The following is a 19,574-nucleotide window of genomic DNA, read 5'->3' on the forward strand; positions in this document are numbered from 1 at the left end:
TAGCAGAGCTGAGTGAGGAGAAGGGAGTATAGTTTGTGGACATATGGCATGTATTTGAGGGAAGAATGGAATTATACAGACATGATGAATTGCATTTGAATGATTTTGGAGTGAGTGCACTAGAGAAACTCTTGCTAGAAAGAAGTGAGGTGTGTGATGCAACCAAAAGATCAGAAGTAAGAAATGAAACGAAAGATCAGGAGAATGGTATTGAAGAGGCAGAAGTGCCTGACAATGGAAATAGTAGTAGTGTGAGAGATGAAGAGAGAGAATGCAAGAGAAATAGGGAAATGGGGGAGCCCAGGTGGACAGGGAGATATGGCATAGAGTAGGGAGAGTGGATTTTGGAAGTAGTAGTGAATATGTATGGGGATGATCAGCATAGAAATGAAATAGATCAGGATGTGAGTGGGGAAGTTGACACTGAGTGGATATTTGTGGTAAGTGGTAATAAAGTGATTGCGCAAGGGGGGTGGGGAAATTCCAACTAACAAGTGGCTTGGCTAGGACTGGTTATAGATCTAAAAGTGAACTGCTGTGTTTATTTACAAGTGCCAGAACTATCAGAAATAAAGGAGATGAAATGGTTTCACTGCTTGAGTTTATCTGCCCCAAAAGCACTGGAATAAGTGTAATATGGTTTGAATGAAGACAATATCCTAATGGGAATAGAAATGGAAGGGTAGTGTGTTTTTTGTGAGGAGAGAAAAGACAAAGAAGGGAGGAGAAGTGCTGGTGATGACAGCAGGAGAATTATGACCACCTAAGATACATATGAAAGAGGGAAATAATGGCAATAGTTATGAGGCAGTCTGGTGTGAGGTAGAGGTTGACAGAAAGACATATTTAGTTAGATGTTGCTATAGGTCAGGGAATGCTTAGGGTAGTTAATGAACAAGAAAGAGTGATTATTATGGGCAATTTTAATTATGGTGGTATTATTCAGAATGAAGAGATTGCATTTGGGAATAAGGAAAATGAATTTCTTGACTTCTTGAGAGACACTATCTCAGGAAGCATGTGAAGGAGGGCACATGAGGATCGAGAGTGCCTTAAACTGATTCAATATGTCTATTTTGAACGTGTCTAATTCACAACACACTCAGGCAATGCATTCCACTCATCAACCATACTCCATGTAAAGAACCTACTCCTCGCTCCTCTGCTCACACTCTCCTCATACAGTTTCCCAGTGATCTACTATTGGATACTGTGAGTGCATTTTCATTGAATGTTTCAAGGAGAGGTATGATGATAGGTATTTAAGCATTTTTTTTTTAATTTCAAAAAGACATCCTTCAATGAGCCCAGACTACCTGGAGGTAGCCATATAATAACAATAACTTAATAGAAACAATAATAACAATAATTCAATGAAAATGAGTGCATTTTCATTGAATGTTTCAAGGAGAGGTATGATGATAGGTATTTAAGCATTTTTTTTTAATTTCAAAAAGACATCCTTCAATGAGCCCAGACTACCTGGAGGTAGCCATATAATAACAATAACTTAATAGAAACAATAATAACAATTAAACTTACTTTGCTAAGATACGGGCAGAACGCTGATTCAGTACTTGTTCAATCTCTTCATGAGTTAGGAAAAAAATCAACTGAGTTTCTGGTAGTAAACCTTCAGCTACCATTAATTCAGCTAAATGATTATAAGCATGTCTGAATCCATCAACAGTTTTTATCAGAATAGACTATAAAAAAACATAACCTAAATTAGAAAGTTTTCTGATAGGATAGCTTTATAATAAAAATATAGTAAACTTTGTGATTAAAAGTGGAATCCACTCATGCTAAGTGAATATAGTTTGTAATCTTTCAGTTTGTTTATTTTGAAATACAGTTACTTTTTAAAATTAATACCATATACACTGCCACTATGTTTCAATTAATTCCAACTTGACAAGTGCCTAGAGATAAAAAAATGCTTTTCTTGCCAGATTTGTTACTTTTGAATTCTAAAAAACATTTTATAAATTTTAAAAAGTTGATATATGCTTTTAATGTTCTATAACAAGCTATCATTTTTAAACTAAGCTAAGCTAAGTGTATGACTTCTATCTTCTTGCAGCTAAGCAGAGAGTGATGTATATGATAAAAAATTCTGAGCCCATCTTACTAAAGGAGGAACAATGTATTATTTAATATAACAAACTGTGAAATGAAAATCAACATTAGTTGAAATGTTTTAGTAAGAAGTGTTATCGTTAAATGGAAATCCATCTTCTAGGCATGCTTTTTAGTTAGTTTCCCAATTAAAAAAAAAGTGTCATAACGGACATTAAATTTTTTGAAAAATATGCAATGCAGCAAAAAAGAGTAATAATAATACAATGAATTAAAAATAAGGTCAAAGCTGTATAACTGAGAGGAGACTTCCACATAGCCTTTAAAGGAATGAGGAGGTCTCCTCCACATTCCTTTAAAGAACTGACCAGGGCTTCTGACCTAATGTCCAATTTTCACCTTCTCATGGTGCACTCTGTTGTGTATCTACCTAGATACTGAGCAAACGAGGATGAGCTAGCAATTTGGGATTTAGTCAACAAATTGTATTCATGTTGGTTTAAACCACAAATAAAATGATGGTATAATATGACAGAATTTCATGCTGGATAGGGCATTGGCTGATTAAACAAGGTCAGTTGTTGTTTTCGCTAGATGGCTAAGGAATTGGATAAGTACCAGATTGATATAATAGGAGTGACTGAAATAAAAAAGACAAAAACTGGTAAGATCTTTCTAAGCAATAAAAACAAAATGATATATTCAGGCAATAACAATCAGGAAAAAGAAGGAGTAGCTATAGTATTCAACACAAAATACAAGGCTAATCTTCTTGAAAGGCAGACAATATGAAGTACAGTGATGTAGGCAAATATCAGAATGGGAACTGGACAATGAGACTTATTTGTGCCTATGGTCCCACAGAAGGTTCTACTAAGGTAGAAGTGGAGGAATTTTCTGAGGCTTTAGAGAAAACAGCTGCAGAATGAAATATGAAAAGTTGGTCCTAGTCAGGGATTTAAATAGCAGAGTAGAAAAATGATTGTCAGACATGCAAAAATATTTTGGGAAATTCTGGCGAAATGAGCAAAGCTAATAATAATGACAAATAAATGTTGGATTTCTGCTCCATGAATTGGTTATTACTAACACAATGTTCAAACATAAAAATGTACATAAATTCACATGGAGAAAAGAGGCAAAGAATAAGAAAAGTCTCACTGACTAGGTTATTGTTGAAAGGAATGTTTTCTCGCCGGTGTAGGACACTAGAGTGTACAGAGAATTTGAAATTGGAAGTGATCACCATTTATTCTTGAGCAGGATAAAACTGAATTTCGTACTGAAAAGAATAACATGCAAGAAATTTTTAAAGCGAATAAAAGTTCAGCAGCTCTCAGATGTGAACTGTAGACTAAAATACACAAAGATTATTGAAGAAAAAATGAAAGAGTTTGAGAACAGGAACCAAACCTTGGAGATTCAGTGGCAAGCCTTGAAGAAAACATTGATTCATTCACCAGAGAGGCAAGTGGTGAGGTTGTCTGTAAGGATGGAAAAATCAGAACTCCATGGTGGACACTGGAAGTTAGAGGAAGCAAAGGAAAAAAAGAAAGCATCGAAAGTTCCTGGGAAATAAGTCAGCTTATCTTATTCCCTTAAAGAATACAGTCAAATGTAAACACTATGTAAAACTAGCTAAACAAAAGTCATGGGAAGACTTCGTTAAGAAAATAGAAAATATATATCAAGAAGGAGGCAAGATATTCTGGAGGTTGTTGAAAAAGCTGAAATGGAGGAAAGAGTGCTGTAAAAGAAATTAGAGATGATAAAGGTGACATGAAAACTGGAGAAAAAGATATCCTTGATGTATGTAGTAATTACTTCAAAAAATTGCTAAACGAAACAAGCAAGGGGCAGCACAGTTGTAAAAAAAAAACACTCAACAGGCATGCAACCAGGAATACATATCCATATTTGAAGAAGCCATCAAAAGCCTGAAATGTAGAAAGGTAGTAGGAATAGGCAATATTGAACCAGAAATGCTCAAGTATGGGGCTATAAAAAGTCTTGCAGTGGCTGCACTGCATAGTTCAGAAGGCCTGAACAGAGGGATGAATTCCAAATAATTGGAGTAGAGCTCTCATAGTACCATATACAAAAAGGGAAATAAAACTGAATTATTATTATTATTATTATTCAGGCCTCCATGGAGTCAAACGACTCATCGTGGGAGGTCCTTTCTAAGAAACACAAGTCTATCAAGACTCATTGAGAGAGGTCTCTCCTAGGAAACACAAAGTCCATCATACCACTCCTTAAACTTAAACTCATTGACCATTCTCGCTCTCACCACTCTATCAGGCAATGCATTCCATGGTTCAACCCTCCATGCAAAGAAACCACTCCTCACCCTCTTTCTCACAGTTTCCTTTCATAACTTTCATGGATGGCTGCTTGTCATCACTCCTTCCTGCTGTTCAACAAAGCGAAAGAACTCCCCAGTGTCAACCCTGTAACCACCTCTCAGCAGTTTAAAAGTCTCAATATCACCTCTCCTTCTATCCACCAAACTCTGCAGTCCACACTCCCTCAGCCGATCCTCATAACTAATATTGTACAGTCCTGACACCATCTTTGTTATCTACCTTTGTACCCTTTCCACAGTTAATTTATCCCCTCCAAATCTTGGGGACCAGATATCTGAACAATAGTCTAAGTGTGATCTAATCAAAGTCTTATACAACGGAATGATAACCCTTTTATCTCTGCAGGTCAGTGTCCTTCTCATTATTGCAGCAATCCTCTGTGTTTCCTTCACCACCTTTGCAATATGTCCCCTAAATTTCAGGTTTCTATCAATCATCAACCCCAGATCTCTTGTCTTCCCTACTTCCTCCAGTTCACCTCCTCCAATAGAGTATGCAGCATTCCATCGATGTGTCCCAAACCTCAAGACCTTACGTTTTGCTGCATTAAACTGCTGTGTCACTGGAAACTATATGTTATTGTTGTAACTAAGTGCTTTGGAAACCTTTGTTTACAAGCTCTGTGTATGCCCACCTTCAAGGTCGTTCTTAAAAGGGTCGGCACGGATCAGTCAAGGTTCCGCTGTCTGACAAATAGGATTTTAGAAGGGCACTAGGAGAAGAAAGAACTGGTCGGCTTTAACAGAAGATCAAAGAGTCGCGCCGAATTCTTCAGGGGTCTCAACCCTTTGTTCAAGGTCCCGGAGTAGAAGGTGATATAAAAGGGCATCGACAAAATCACTAAATATTGGCAGTAGGAACCAGAGCATACAACTATACGGCGAGGTCATGTCAGAGGTCAGAAGTCGGAGGGAATGAAGAGAAGGTCACCGATAGATACACCGGAGGTAGTCTAGATCGGATGTTGTTGCAGCGGGAGGGCAACCGAAGCCAGTAACCACAGAGTGAACTTCAGCGCCAGAAAACTTGCACTGCCATCTGGATGAGATCCCATGTGCTCTGTATGCCAAAAACTCTTGCCCGAGCTATCGAGTGGTGAAAATTTGCATTCCAAAGCCCGCCACCATCCTGATGAGACGCCGGTGAAGTAATACACTGCAGAAGGAAGCTTAAGGTCTGAGATGGAAGAAAAGTCTAAGAACTCTAGTGCCGATCCTTGAATGAGTGCACGACACAGATGATGGATCCTATGTGAATTTGTTCCTTTTTATATGCCCTACATTTCTTTTATGTAATCTAGGAGAAATAATTTAGATGGACTGATAAGATACTAGAAAATAGCAGTGTATGTGAGAAAGTTTTGGCTTGTTAGTAAGCGAAATACTCTTGTGTAATAACTTGATATAGCAAGATAACTTCTTTATGAGTAGATTAGAGTTTTAATCAATAAGCAGAAAGGAAAATGAGTATTTATGCTGTAAAGGTTGTTTATAATTGCAAAGGGAAGATTTTTTTAATGATAAAGTTTTTCGGATAGGTAGAGAGTAACCTCCCTATTGTTTAATTGATGTACATTTATTAGTATAAATAAATGTGTTTTGATTATATGTCAACTGAGTGCCGCCTGACTTTTTGATTTACAATGCACTGTTTCTAAAAAAACTAAACCTGATAGCAGGAAACAGATAAGGTATATTAGAAGCATAATTTAAGTGCTTGTGAACCACGACTGTTTATGTTAATTTTATTGAAGGAATTTATACTAGAAAGTGAGAGAGAGAGAGAGAGATCTACCAGCTGTATTACTGGGTCTTATGCCAAGTAAAGAATACTGGTGGCACAGTCTAAAAAAAATTTTTCCAGTACTCATAGGCATACGACAAGTAGTGCGAAAGGTGGATAAACTTTGTACGAAAGAGTAAGAAGACTAAGGTAGAATAATCAAAAGCAAGGATGGAGAAAAAAATAAATAAGATATCACAAGAAATTAAACAATAGGGAGGTTACTCTCTACCTAGAGGTCAGCACAAAGACCCCCCCCCCCTTCTACATTGACATACACGGTAGTTGTGAATGCCTTGGCAGAAATGAGTTTAAGGAGAGGTATGATAGGTATATTGTTTGTATAGAGGTTAGTGTGGATCTCCCATGATGAGACTTCTGATTCCATGGAGATACTCTTATAATAATAATAATGATGTTGAAATATGGAGGTATAAAAGTTTTACAGAGGCTGAAGTAAATAAGTGAGAGAGCATGGCCAGGGAGTCAAATTCCAGATGACTGCAGTAGCACTCAGAATACCCATCTATAAAAAGAGAAATAAAACGGAATGTCACTGGCATAAAGGTCCCTGTTGAACTCTACTTGTCCTCTTTTTCCCTGATAATACTGCTTCCTCATACATAACTCTAATATCTCCAAGTGAGTTGCATACAAGGGAGTGGTATTTCTAATCTAGTTCACTAACATGATATCTAAATCCATATGCTGCAACTCAAATATCAGCTTATCATGTGGCATCCTGTCACTTGCCTTCATAAAAAAAAAAAAAAAAAAAAAAAGCAGTATATGTCTTTCCTCCCCTCATCAACTGCTCTTGTTATTATGTTATTATAGGCAATAAAATTACTGAAATAAGAGTGCCCCTTAACACATCCACAGATCCTCATGGATAACATTACCAACATCTGCCCAATTTTATGTATAATCTCTCACCAATTTTTCCAAAATCATAACACCAACACAAGAAATACAAACTGGTCTATACATGCATTTCTGCTACTACTGTTAAGCAATGCCACTATGTTACCCCTCCTCCCACTTTTATTGTCTTTCTCATACTAGTGGAAGGCCTTTCCTTGAACAGCCAAGTCAATGGAGCAGTCAGTTCCTTAGCACACACACACATTCTCGTAAAATACATGGCAAAATTATATGCAATTCTACTCCCTTATTGTTATCCAGAGTAATTAGTGTTTGGAACACCGTATTCTTGTTCACTTCTAAAGCTTGAACACTTCCCATTCTCCTAGTAAGAAAATTTGCTTTTCTAAGATGAAATAACTTAGCTGTCCCCCAATAATCATTAAATTATCCTACTAAGTCCACCGCATTGGTTGCTCAATTCCTACTTTCATCTAACATTCATTCATGTCATTCTTCCAATAACAGAAAAACTCTTTAAGATTTTTCTTGGATTACAACAATAATCTCTTCCCATATTCCAGATTTGTCTTCCTTGCTACACTAGTCACTTTCCTGGCATGAGTCTTATATTCCCCATGTAACTATTCTCCATCTTTCTTTATACTTTTCCATAATCTATTTTTCATCTGCAGTTCCTGTTTGACTTCATAGTCATCTATATGAGTTTGATTCTTGTTGTGACGAGAGGAATCTTTATGTGGTTTTTTCCCCATTGAAAGTGAGTTAGCTGATCTCATAGAGGTAGCAGGGTTTTTTCCTCCCAGAAACTCGGGTTTTTCATCCTGATACAGACAAATCAGCCTTGAAAATACATGCAATTTACAGACAAAAATACTAGTGGTGGTGGTGGGCAGTAGATGGCATTGGCATAGGTGATAATGGTAGTGGCAGTTCACTGTAGTTGATGGATTAAGTGGTGGAGACAGAGAGTTGTAGAATAGGTGTCCTCCTTCGATGAGTCTTTGGACTCCTTGGAGGTGTCATGTAATAATAATATGTTATGTTTTTTACTTGAAGTATGCAACTTGCCATAGCTACTGATTATAAATATTTCTTAATTAGCACCCATGTCCTGCTGATATCACTATCTCTCCTTTCCTCCAAGGAATTGGCTCAAGCTGATTTCTAAGATTATTATAGTCACCTGCCTTATAATTCTCCATTAATTCTTTTCTTCATATTAGATGCAATCAGATTCCCTGATGCAATGACCACATCAAAAATGCATGAACCTCATGATCATTCTGCAGAATGGTGTACCTTTTCCCCTCAAGAATTCCTGAAATTCAATTCTCCTACCACTATATGAAGTTTCCTTTTTCTCATTTATACTGCAGTAGTTAAAATCTCCCATAATGATTACTCATTCTGTACTTGCCAAACTAAACTACCTAAACATGTCTGTTCATCACCCTCTGTGTTCTCTGGTATATAGCAACATCTCACTAATATCCTGCCTTGTTCAACTTAAATCATATGCTCTCAAAACTATTAGTACCATTTTGCTCCAAATTTGTGTCCTCATGATGAGAGGACACGACTCATCACTTTATCATAAGTAACACTACTTGCTTTACTTATCCTTCCCATCCTGCTGAAATCTATGCTATACCATTCTATTTCTGTCAGGACATCCTTTTCTATCAATTATATTTCAATAATTTTTGGACAGGATGAGGCAGTCATGCCACTGGTGGCATGACTGCCTCAGTGGCCACATAATGAAAGTATTTATTGAGAGTTTGTTTAGTGTGATTGCTTAATTATTATTATTACATGCCACCTACAAGGAGTCCAAAGACTCATCGAGGGAGGGCGCCTACTCTATAACTCTCTGTCTCCACCAACTATAACGAACCACAACTGCCATCATCATCTACACCAAAGCCATCTACTGTCCACCACATCCACTAGTATTTTCCCAGAAAATCATAAACATCCATGCCCATGGTGGGATTCACCCACAGCCTTTTGGCTGGAGAGTGGATACGCTAACCACTTGACCAATCAGGCCGGTGAATTGTTAAGTTGCTCAATCTGAAATTTTCTTTTTTTTGTTAACTCTCTTGGTAGGTATTAGATACAAATCTTGTATCTAATATATTAGAAAACTACAAAAATTTGGATTACTAGATGTTTCTAAAAATCCACTTCTTGCTGATTGTTTAATAGATGCAATAAGCGACGAGGGTGAAGAATTCTGCTAAGATTGATATTAGAGAAGATGAGATCCAAAAGCAGTTAGAGACTGTTTATTTCCACAACTAGAAAATGTCAGTATCATATATAAAGAAATCTAAAAATAAACAGTCTCCAACTGCTTTTGGATCTCATCTTCTCTAATATCAATCTTATCTTCTTCTAGCATCTTCTCTAATATTATTTGTTCTAATCTTATTTGTTATCTTTTTTTGTAGAAAACTTAAAACTGACCTAATGCAGCTGATGATAGCAAGCAAATTATGTTTACAGAGAACTAGGTTTCAAGGAGAAAATAGTGGCAGAGGTTTTGAAGCAATATAGTATAAAGTGGAGGTTGATATGATAAAATATTTAGTTGGGTGTTGCTACAGGCCAGGCAATATGGAGAGTGAAGACAAAATGTATAGATAAATTGGTTTACAGAGCAAGAAAAAGATGATCATTATGGAGACTTTGATTATGGTGACATTGAATGGAATGAAGAAATATACATCAGGGAAGAAGTAGAATGAATTTCTTGAGTTCTTCAGAGATAACTATCTTAGGCAACATGTAATGTAATAGAGCACAAGAGTATCATCAGAGGAATGTGAATAGTCTCTAACCTTCTTCCAGTAGGTATGAGTGACCAAGAGGTGATCATTTCAGTTGTTGTTAGTCAAATCAGAACATCTGTGAGGAAGGGTATCTCAGAATGTCTCAGTGCATTCCAAAAATGAAAAGGCTACATAAGATACTGAATGAAGAGATTAAACATGATGTCAGTAAAAGGCACTGTGGAAGCAATGCAAGACGATTGGCAATAATTAGTTGCATGAAGTGTACGAAGAGCAGGTCAGGAAGGTGACGTAGTTGGTAAAGACAGCAAAAGTGCAGTATGAACGGAATTTAGCTAATCAAGTAAAAACAAAACCTAGTTAGTTCTTTCAATATGTGCCAAGTAGAAAAAAATGAACTAGGATTGGGAGGATGATGCTACTGGATAATGATAGTAGACTGGCAACAGCTGCTGAGAATAGAGTTGAGTATTCAATGAGCAGTTTATCAGGGTATTTCATCCTAATGAAAATGTGGCATCATGAGAAGATGAGTGTAGAGGATATGGAGGAGGACCTGATAGTGAGTGAGCAGGGGATATATATATATAAAAAAAACTAAGTAAATGTGATGTTAATAAAGCAGTAGGACTTGACAATATACCACTGTGTGTCTTGAAGAAATGCTCCTAGGAATTAAAGACACCCATAGCACACACCTATTTAATGCCAGTGTTGCAGCAGTTAGAGGGTAAAATTGTTCCACTTCATGGGCGAGTTTTTGTGGATACCACTTGTGGATATCCTAGGATTCAAAACTGGATTGACAATAGCAGTATTCTCTATGATGATCAGCATGAGTGAATTATGGGGAAATCGTGTTTTAGCAATCTGTTACAGACTAAAACAAGGTGACAAATTCATTGGATAAAGGAGATGTACATACAGCAATATATTTTGATTTTTCAAAGGCCATTGATAGACTGTCACATGTGACAAGCTGGTAAGTAAATTGAAATGGATGGGATTGGATAAGCAGCAGGTGAGATGGATAGCTGGTTGGTTGTTAGGCATCAATGAGTTGTATATGAGGAAGTGGTATCCAGAAAGAGAGGCTTGTCATTAGCATAATGATGCTGGGGAGAGATTTGGGGCCATTACTGTTCAATTTGTATGTTAATGATATTGAAATAGGCTTAACTGTAGATATGCAGCTGCTGCAGATGATGATGTAACTATGAGGAGCAGAGCAAATGATGTTGCCTTACAGATGGATTTCAGCAGACAGTATGAGTGGGAAAGTGACTAAATCTATCAATTTAATGTTACAAAAGTGTCAAGTCTTGAAATCTGGTAGGAAAGTATGGGATGTAGAGTATACAATTACTAGGGGAATTTTGAAGGAGGTGGAAGAGATGAGTGTTAGAAATCATGGAGTAAAGGAGACCTGAAGTTTAGGCACCATGTTGCTAATATTATGAGAACATCACAAAAGATTATGGCAATGATAAGGAGGACCTTGGCATGTTGAGGTAAAGTGGTTATGGTTCCTTTGTGTAATGCCCTGATCAGATTACATATGGACTACTGTGCACAGACTGGTCTCCTTGTTATTAAGGAGATGAAGTTATCTTATGAACAGTCCAGAGAAGATTCATTAAGTTGGTGCTGGATCTGTGGAATGTGGGATATTTAAATAGATTAAGGGAATGCGATTTGCAGAGACTTGTGAATAGAAGATGAAGAAGAAGGGATATGATCAACATGTATAAGTTGGTGAGGCACTGTTACTCCACCAGATTAACATGGAGGAGATTCTTCATATATTATTATTATTATTATATCACACCTTCAAGGAGCACAAAAACTCATCGAGGGAGGGCATCAACTCTGCAACTCTTCGTCTCACTACTCCACCAACCTTCATCATCTAACACCAACGCCACCTGCTGCCGACTACCACCACTAGTGCTTTCACAGACAATCACAAACATCTATACTCATGGCGGGATTCGAACCCGGAACCTTTTGGCTGGAGAGTGGATATGCTAACCACTTGGCCGATCAGGCCGGTGAGGAGAGGTTCTCTTGTAGGATGGAGGAGATTGAGACTTTTGTCGTATCAATGGAGCAACTTATGACAGGAGCATGCACATGACCAAGGTGGCAATGAGCTTATAAGGTGAGCCGTTAAAGAGTAGTAGAGAAAGGCAAAGGAGTAATGAAATAATATGAAAATATGAAATAATAATGAAATATAATAAAGGGAGATAAGAGTAGAACAAAAAGACATCCCTGAAAGCTGTATTGGGAGGGTATAAGGAAGGGAGTAAAAAGTAGGTTCTTTGCATGGAGAGCAGTTGAGTGGAATGTATGGTAAGTGAATGGGTATAATGGTGGTTTAATGATCTTTTTGTGTGATAGTATGGATCTCATAAAATCAGTCTTGACTCCTTGGAGGTCTTAAAATAATAACACTAAGAAATAGATAAATTGGTTAATTGGTTCATTATCAGATAACCTGTTTAAAATTTAATGAGTTTTCTTATAATAATTTTTGGTAAATAGGAGGTGTACAAAATAATGATGTAGATCATCCTAAATGGATGTCATACTGACTAGAACACATACCGGATGTTGCAAAAGTAATTTTATATAATAAAGATTTTTTTTGTGCTTAAAGTGATTATTCCTGAACTACTGTGACTCAGCCAAGATCATACACTACAATATTATTATAGTCTACTTATCACATTTTGTATAAATTATTTTCTGAACTCTACTGAAAATATAATGAGCTCTCACTACACTTCATTCTATTCACTTTATTGTTACACTTCATTCTGCACTGTAGTTATTACCAAAGTGATTATACTGAAACAAAATAATGATTAATCTTGCATTTTATTTAAATCAGTCATCTGATATGTTTGTATTGAACTGAAAATATTTAACTTACTTTAGTAATTTCTCTAAGCCGAACCCCTTCCTTTGCCAGAGAAAACATAATCCTTAGGAAAAATCTGAAAATGACAGAAATAACTCATTTTTTTAACAAAAACACAGCAAACAAAAAAAAAGAAGTTTTCTGATGTGTTTTAACTGGTGGTAAAAATAACTTCAATCTAAAAACATGTCTAAGAAAAAAAAAAAAGAATGAATTTCCTGATGCTTCAAAATTGGCATCAAGAAATTCATTCTTTTGTTTGCTGTGTTTTTGGATGTAAAAAAAAGTAAAAAAACAAACTATGCGATGAAAAAAAAATTACAGATTACTTCCTGGAATTGGATATCCATCCTCTTACCCTCAGAAGAAAACAAAACTATAAAAATATTAAGTGTTCTGAATAGCTCAATTTCATGTCTACAATATTTTCCCTGATGAGGAAGAGATGGATACCAACCATCCAGAATTCTTCAAAAAACAAAAATTTGAGTCTCATAAAAATAAGATTTCACAATACTGGAAGCCAGATGTATCCACCAGAATAAATGACATCATTCTTACACTTGAACTGTTACAGATTGTTGTGATGGCAACATCACGTACATAATAGTTAGGGTTGGGAACATTGGGCTCTGATCGAGCAACACCGTAGGATGGAATTTCTAGAATTCTTGAGGGACAAATGTCTTAGGCAACATGTAACAGAGGGAACAAGAGGTTCAAGAGTTTTGGATTTGGTTATGGCATCAGAAGAGTTGATAATAAGTGAGATGACATCTCTCCCACCAGTTGGAGAGAGTGACCATATGGTTTTGACTTGGAAAATGAATAGACATGGAGGAGTATCAAAGTGACGAGAACATATGTGGAATTATAAAGCAAGTGATTATAATAGTCTTAGATGTCAACTTGGAGAAGTTTCATGCAGGGAAGAATCGGAAGGCCGGGATATCATTAGTGCTTGGGAAATTGTGAAGGAATATTTGTTAGCAGAATGGTAAGCTGTATTCCATGAGTGAAGAAGAGGACACAATTTGGATTAAAATCGATGACAAACAATATTAAACAGAAACTGCATGCAAAAAAGAGGCTATGGAAGAGATATAAGGAGACAGGTGAAGAGAAGATGCATGAAGAATATAAGACACAGGCCAGGTGAGTGACTAGTATGGTAAGGAAGGTGAAACTGGAATATGAGAAAAGATTGGCACTTAGATCCAAGGAAAATCCTAGGGAATTTTTTAGCTATGTGGCCAGTAGAAGAAGAAAAGACTGTGGAAGAATGACATTGTGGGATAAAAATGGGAACAGAGTGACTGATGCAGAGGACATAGTGGAATTGTTCAATAAACAATTCCTAGGATGAAATACTCCACGATTGGAGTATTTCACCTGGAGGAGTCAATTTGAATACTAGAGGGCTAGGGCAGGTTCGAGGTTTAGAAGTGCAGGAGAAGAGTGTGTTCCAAATACTGAGTGCTCTAGATGTCAGTAAAGCTGTGGGATCAGATGGTATTTCATCACATGTTTTGAGAGAATGTGCTAGGGAACGGACAGTATCTTTGACCTGGCTTGAAAAGTCTGCTGTGGGAAACCCATGGAATGGAAGGAAGGTAAGATAGTGCCATTGCATAAGGGCGGTATCAGACTGGAAGTGTCTAATTATAGGCCAGTTTGTGTGTCATCAGTAGTTAGTAAGATCTTGGAGAAAGTAGTGAGGGACTATACACAGCATTGGGCAGATGAGGGTAATGTTATCTGTGAGCGTCAACATGGATTTGTGAAGGGGGCACTCTTGTTTTAGCAATATGCTAGCCTTTTATTTTGACTTAGATCCAAGGAAAATTCTAGGGAATTTTTTAGCTATGTGGCCAGTCTGTGAAAATACTAGTGGTGGTGGTAAGCAGTAGCTTGGGCTGATGTAGATGATGATGGAGACGGAAATATGTAGAGTAGGTGCCCTCCCTCGATGAGTCTTAGGACTCCCTGAAGGTGTCATGTAATAATAATAATAATACTAATAAAAAATCTCTAATTCCTTTTACAGCGCTCTTTCCTCCATTTCTGAGCTTTTTCAATAACCTCCAGAATATCTTATAGTCTTCTTGATATATATATTTTCTATTTTCTTACCAAAGTCTTCCCATGACTTTTGTTTAGCTAGTTTTACACCGTGTTTACATTGGGCTCTGTATTCTCTAAGGGCACCAGCTGACTTATTTCCCAGGAACTTTCGAAGCTTTTTTTTCCCTTTGCTACCTCTAACTTCCAGTGTCCACCATGGAGTTCTGATTTTTCTATCCTTGGACAACCTTACCACATGCCTCTCCGATAGAGTGGTGAGAGCGAGAACGGTCAATGTGTTTAAGGAATGGTATGATAGACTTTGTGTTTCCTAGGAGGGACCTCCCGATGAGTCTTGATAAACTCGTGTTTCTCAGAAAAGACTCCCACGATGAGTCTTTTGTCTTCATGGAGGCCTGAATAATAATAATAATAATAATATTCTTTGATGGCATATTTGCATTGTACTCCATGAATCTTTAATTATACTGTTGTGCTGATATATAACTTTTAATGGTGTGCAGTACGTGAAATGGCGTGAAAGTCATTCTACAGAGTATGAGGAGGCACCTAACACCAAATTTTTATAAGTAAACTGTTATAAAAATGTTTCTTATCACAATATAAATGCTGCTGCACATATTTGAGTATGCCTTCATTATGTACACGCACTACATCTCAGTGATTCAAGGAATGGGCACTTATGTTCATAATATGCTTGCAACTGACATGCACCTTAGGCAGATAGTGTCAGAGGACTAAGAATACATCGCCTATAAAAAAAAAGTCAATGCGTATAAATTCCTATGTTAATCATTACTATTGATATTGTCAATCACTTGGCATCCTATGACCTATCCAATAGACTCATCAATTTCATATAGCTCAGTCCATTAATGTAGCACAACTTGTTTTATTATTACTATTAACATTAGATGTTCATAGAGCAAAAATAATCAATGCAAAAGAATTAATCCACTTTCACACATAAGAATATAATAAATTTAGTTTAATCCTTTATCCAAGTGTTAGCAAACAAAGTTTGCGCCCGAAGATACTTCAGGACTGAGGCAACTCTTGTAAAGGTGGACCAAGCTCTCATCACTTCTGTCTCAGTATCTCCCATAATGCAAAGCACATCTCCTTGCAGACATGTATAATGCTATGCATTAAGGGAAGGGGAACTACCCAGACCAGTTTCGACCTGTATTGAGGTCTCGTCAGTGGGAGGCAGACCCAGAAGTGGTGATACTAAGGCAGAAGCAATGGAGAGGTCATATTTACCTATACGAGTTGAAAAAAGGTGTACCATCTTATTATTAAATTACTCTGGATTCAGAGAAAGATGTTGAAAGTTTATTTTCCACTTGGAAAATAAACTATAATAAATTTAGTTGAATTCTTTATCCAGGTGTTAGCAAAAAAGTTTGATACTGAAGATAATTCAGGACTGAGGCAACTCGTGGTAAAGTTGGACCAAGCTCTCATCACTCCTGTCTCAGCAGAGCCGGCACTAGGGTCTTTGCTGCCCGCATGCAATGTCTATCTAAGCGCCATTGTAACGATCCAGGTGTGTGTGGTTCTTTTACGATCATAAAAATTTATATTATTTGAAAATTCTTAAATAAATTTTGACAGAACAGCCACACGTTGGTTCACTAAATGTAATGAACCGGGGGTGTTGACTAGGCAGGATAATCATTAAAAACCCAAATATTCAAAAAATTCTCAAAAGTTATTCTCAAAAGTTAAAGCAAATTTTGATAAAGCCACTTCACTTTAATCGTTTAATATAATGATACAAGGATTATAGACTTCTCACCGACCCGAATTGCTAACAAAATTAAAATGAATTTTAATTAAAGTTAAAATTTATTTGAACTAAAGTTTAAAAAATTCTTGCATTTTACTAAATTCTTAGTAAGTTGTAAAAATTTTTTAATAATTTTTATAAGTGGAACTATCTTTTAGGAAAATAAAAGAAACTCAAGATAGATGAGAAAATAAGAAAAGAATTCAGAAATAATAATTAGACCATTTTATTAATATTAATATAAGTATTCAAAAAATAAAATCTTTATATAATAACAGAAAATAAATTAAATTACATAAATATACTTGAATTTTTTTTATTAAAATTTTAGGGTTCTTGATTTCATTTCTAATATTATTTCATATTAGAAATAATGGTCTTAACATCTAATTCTGCACAGACATCATTTTCAATAGCTATTAACACCAAACAAACAAGCCTTTTTTTGTGACATACTTGTTCTTAAGTAGGTTTTAATCAATTTCAACTTGGAAAAGGAACATCCATCGCTTGCTACACTAACAGATAAGGTTAATAGTATTCTTAAAGCAATTGAAAAGTTAGGGAAAGATAAATTATTGGACACAATAAAATTAAGAATATTTAAAGGGTTTTGAATATTTAAATTATCCTTTCGAAAAATATCTCGGAAGGCACATAACTCGGCATATAGTCCTATTGCATTTACATCTTTATTGTCACTGTCCATCAAGAGAATCTCTAAATCGTCACAATTTTTTCGTAAATCTTCATTATTAATTTGTGGTAATCTATACAATAAATTGAAATTATCATAAAATGTTTTTAGTTGTTCAAAACGTTCTATTAAGGAACACATTGCAATGTCTAGTAGTGTATAAAACACATTCACTCTAAATTTATCTTCTGGCAATTGTGGCGTTTCGTCATGATGCTTGTAGTCAAACTGTCATGTCTTCTTTCGTCGTCGAACTTCCATACCAGTTTTAAATTCTTGTTCTCCATCCACCTCTTCACTCAGTTCTTTTGCCGTTTTTAGAACTTCTTTAAAATTTGTATCTGATCGATACCCTTGTAAGAATATTTTTAAGTTTTCGATAGATTCTAAAGCAAGTGTAATGTTCATATTTTTGTCTTGAAGCATTTTACTCACAGGCTTTATTCTGTTAAGTAAATCATGCCAAATTATAAGAGAACAATAAATTTGTAGTCCTTCATTTTAGCACATAATGTTTGTGCTTCATGCTGAGTTTCTTTATTAAAATTTTCATTATTTAAAATTTCAAAAAGTGCATCGTAAATTTCTCCTAACTGATATCGTAGAGGGCGGACTGCATTAATTTTACTTTCCCATCACGTTTCTGATGGCTGTTTCGATGTTAATTTTTTACGAACTTTAAAAGGATTGCCCAACGTTTGTAAGAGAATGAAAAGAAATTATATATTTCTTGAATAATTGCAAAGAAACTAATTGTATCTGCATTCACTTTGTCTGGATCGTTAATGATTAAATTTGGAGTATGAGCAGCACATAGCACGTAAAAAGCTCGAGGATTTTTGTTCAAAAGCAAATTTTGGAGCCCATATTTTTTCCTTTTCGTATTTGCCCCATTGTCATACCCTTAACCTCGCATGTCTTCAATGGGAATATTCCATTCTTCCAGTTGTTCCACTATTGTTGCACATAAATCACGTCCTGTGGAATCTGATATATCTGCAAAACCTAAAAAGTTTTCCCTGATCTTGACAATTCCATTGTCACAGGAAACAAAGCGAATAATAATGGTCATTTGTTCTGTTTTACTTGCATCAGGGTGTGCAGTCTAAAATTATGGAATAATATTTAGATTTTCAAATTGATAATAAAACTGTATCCCTGATTGCGTTACTTAAAGTTTCCAATATTTCATTTTGACTGTCTTTACTCAAATAGTGTACTCTATTGTTTCCTTGTAGAGCCCTTTCAACATGATTTTCCATAACGGGATCAAACTTCGCAAACAGTTCGACTAATTTTAAAAAATTGCCATTATTCCTTTCATATAATTTATCAGATTATCCTTGAAAAGCTAAATTTTGGCTACCAAGGAATTTTATAATTTCAATCAAGTGTTCTAAAACACTGTCCAATGTTACTTTTCCATTTCATACATGCTGTGAGTCTGGCAATCAATAGTAGTTCTGTTTTTTAAATTTTTATCACGTTCCTTCCATTTTAAGAAATTTTTCACGTGAGTTAAACTAGTCTCATGCCTATGCAAAGTTGTATTTACATTTCTCCAATCGTTATAACCTTCTACAAGACTACTTGATTCAGTAGGTGCAAAAAGTTTGCAACAAAAGCAAAAAACAGAATTTAAAGTTTTGGAATAAATGAGCCATGTTCTTGGCACGAGCTCCCAGTTTTCCATTTTTCTATTATAATATGTGTCACCAAATTTACAACCATATGTATCTCTGGGATATATTATATTTTTCTTTTGAACAGCCCCCATTTCAATTAAAACAACTTGTAATTTTTCATCAATATTTCCCCATTCACCTGGATCTTCTAAATTTACTAACAATGTGCTAGTTTCGTGGTCAACTACAACTAAATCTTCTCCTAACTGTTTTTCACTTAAATCCTGCGTCTTGTTATCTTGTTCGACAGTTGTAATAGTACTTTCATACAAACTGGATGATGTGCACGGGTCATCAACTCTGATTTCTGATGTATTGAGTCGGTTACAATCTGCGTCAGAATATTTTAATATTTTAACAAATTTATTAAGAGCCCCAGTTTGTTTCTTGATATCTGCTTCTTTCGCAGCATGATGCTTACGATTTTGTGCACCAGATAATTTTTTTTTAATTTTTGACTCCATTTCTATTTT

The 19,574-nt window shown here is 35.8% G+C and overlaps 1 protein-coding gene across 1 annotated transcript in view; it reads right to left on the minus strand.

Moving 5' to 3' along the window:
- LOC150100406 (uncharacterized) overlaps window positions 1-19,574 on the minus strand; it is a 621,895-nt gene that overhangs the window by 73,963 nt on the left and 528,358 nt on the right. Inside the window, exons 33-34 of the mRNA XM_090402392.1 lie at window positions 12,855-12,918; window positions 1,543-1,706 (exon numbers count right to left, since the gene is read on the minus strand). Coding sequence (XP_090258518.1) covers window positions 1,543-1,706; window positions 12,855-12,918 — 228 coding nt within the window. The remainder of the gene's footprint in view (window positions 1-1,542; window positions 1,707-12,854; window positions 12,919-19,574) is intronic.

This window comes from Typopeltis vanoorti, chromosome 13 (assembly GCF_054136105.1).
Source record: "Typopeltis vanoorti isolate ZY-2024b chromosome 13, IOZ_Tvanoo_1.0, whole genome shotgun sequence".
Taxonomy (NCBI): domain Eukaryota; kingdom Metazoa; phylum Arthropoda; class Arachnida; order Uropygi; family Thelyphonidae; genus Typopeltis; species Typopeltis vanoorti.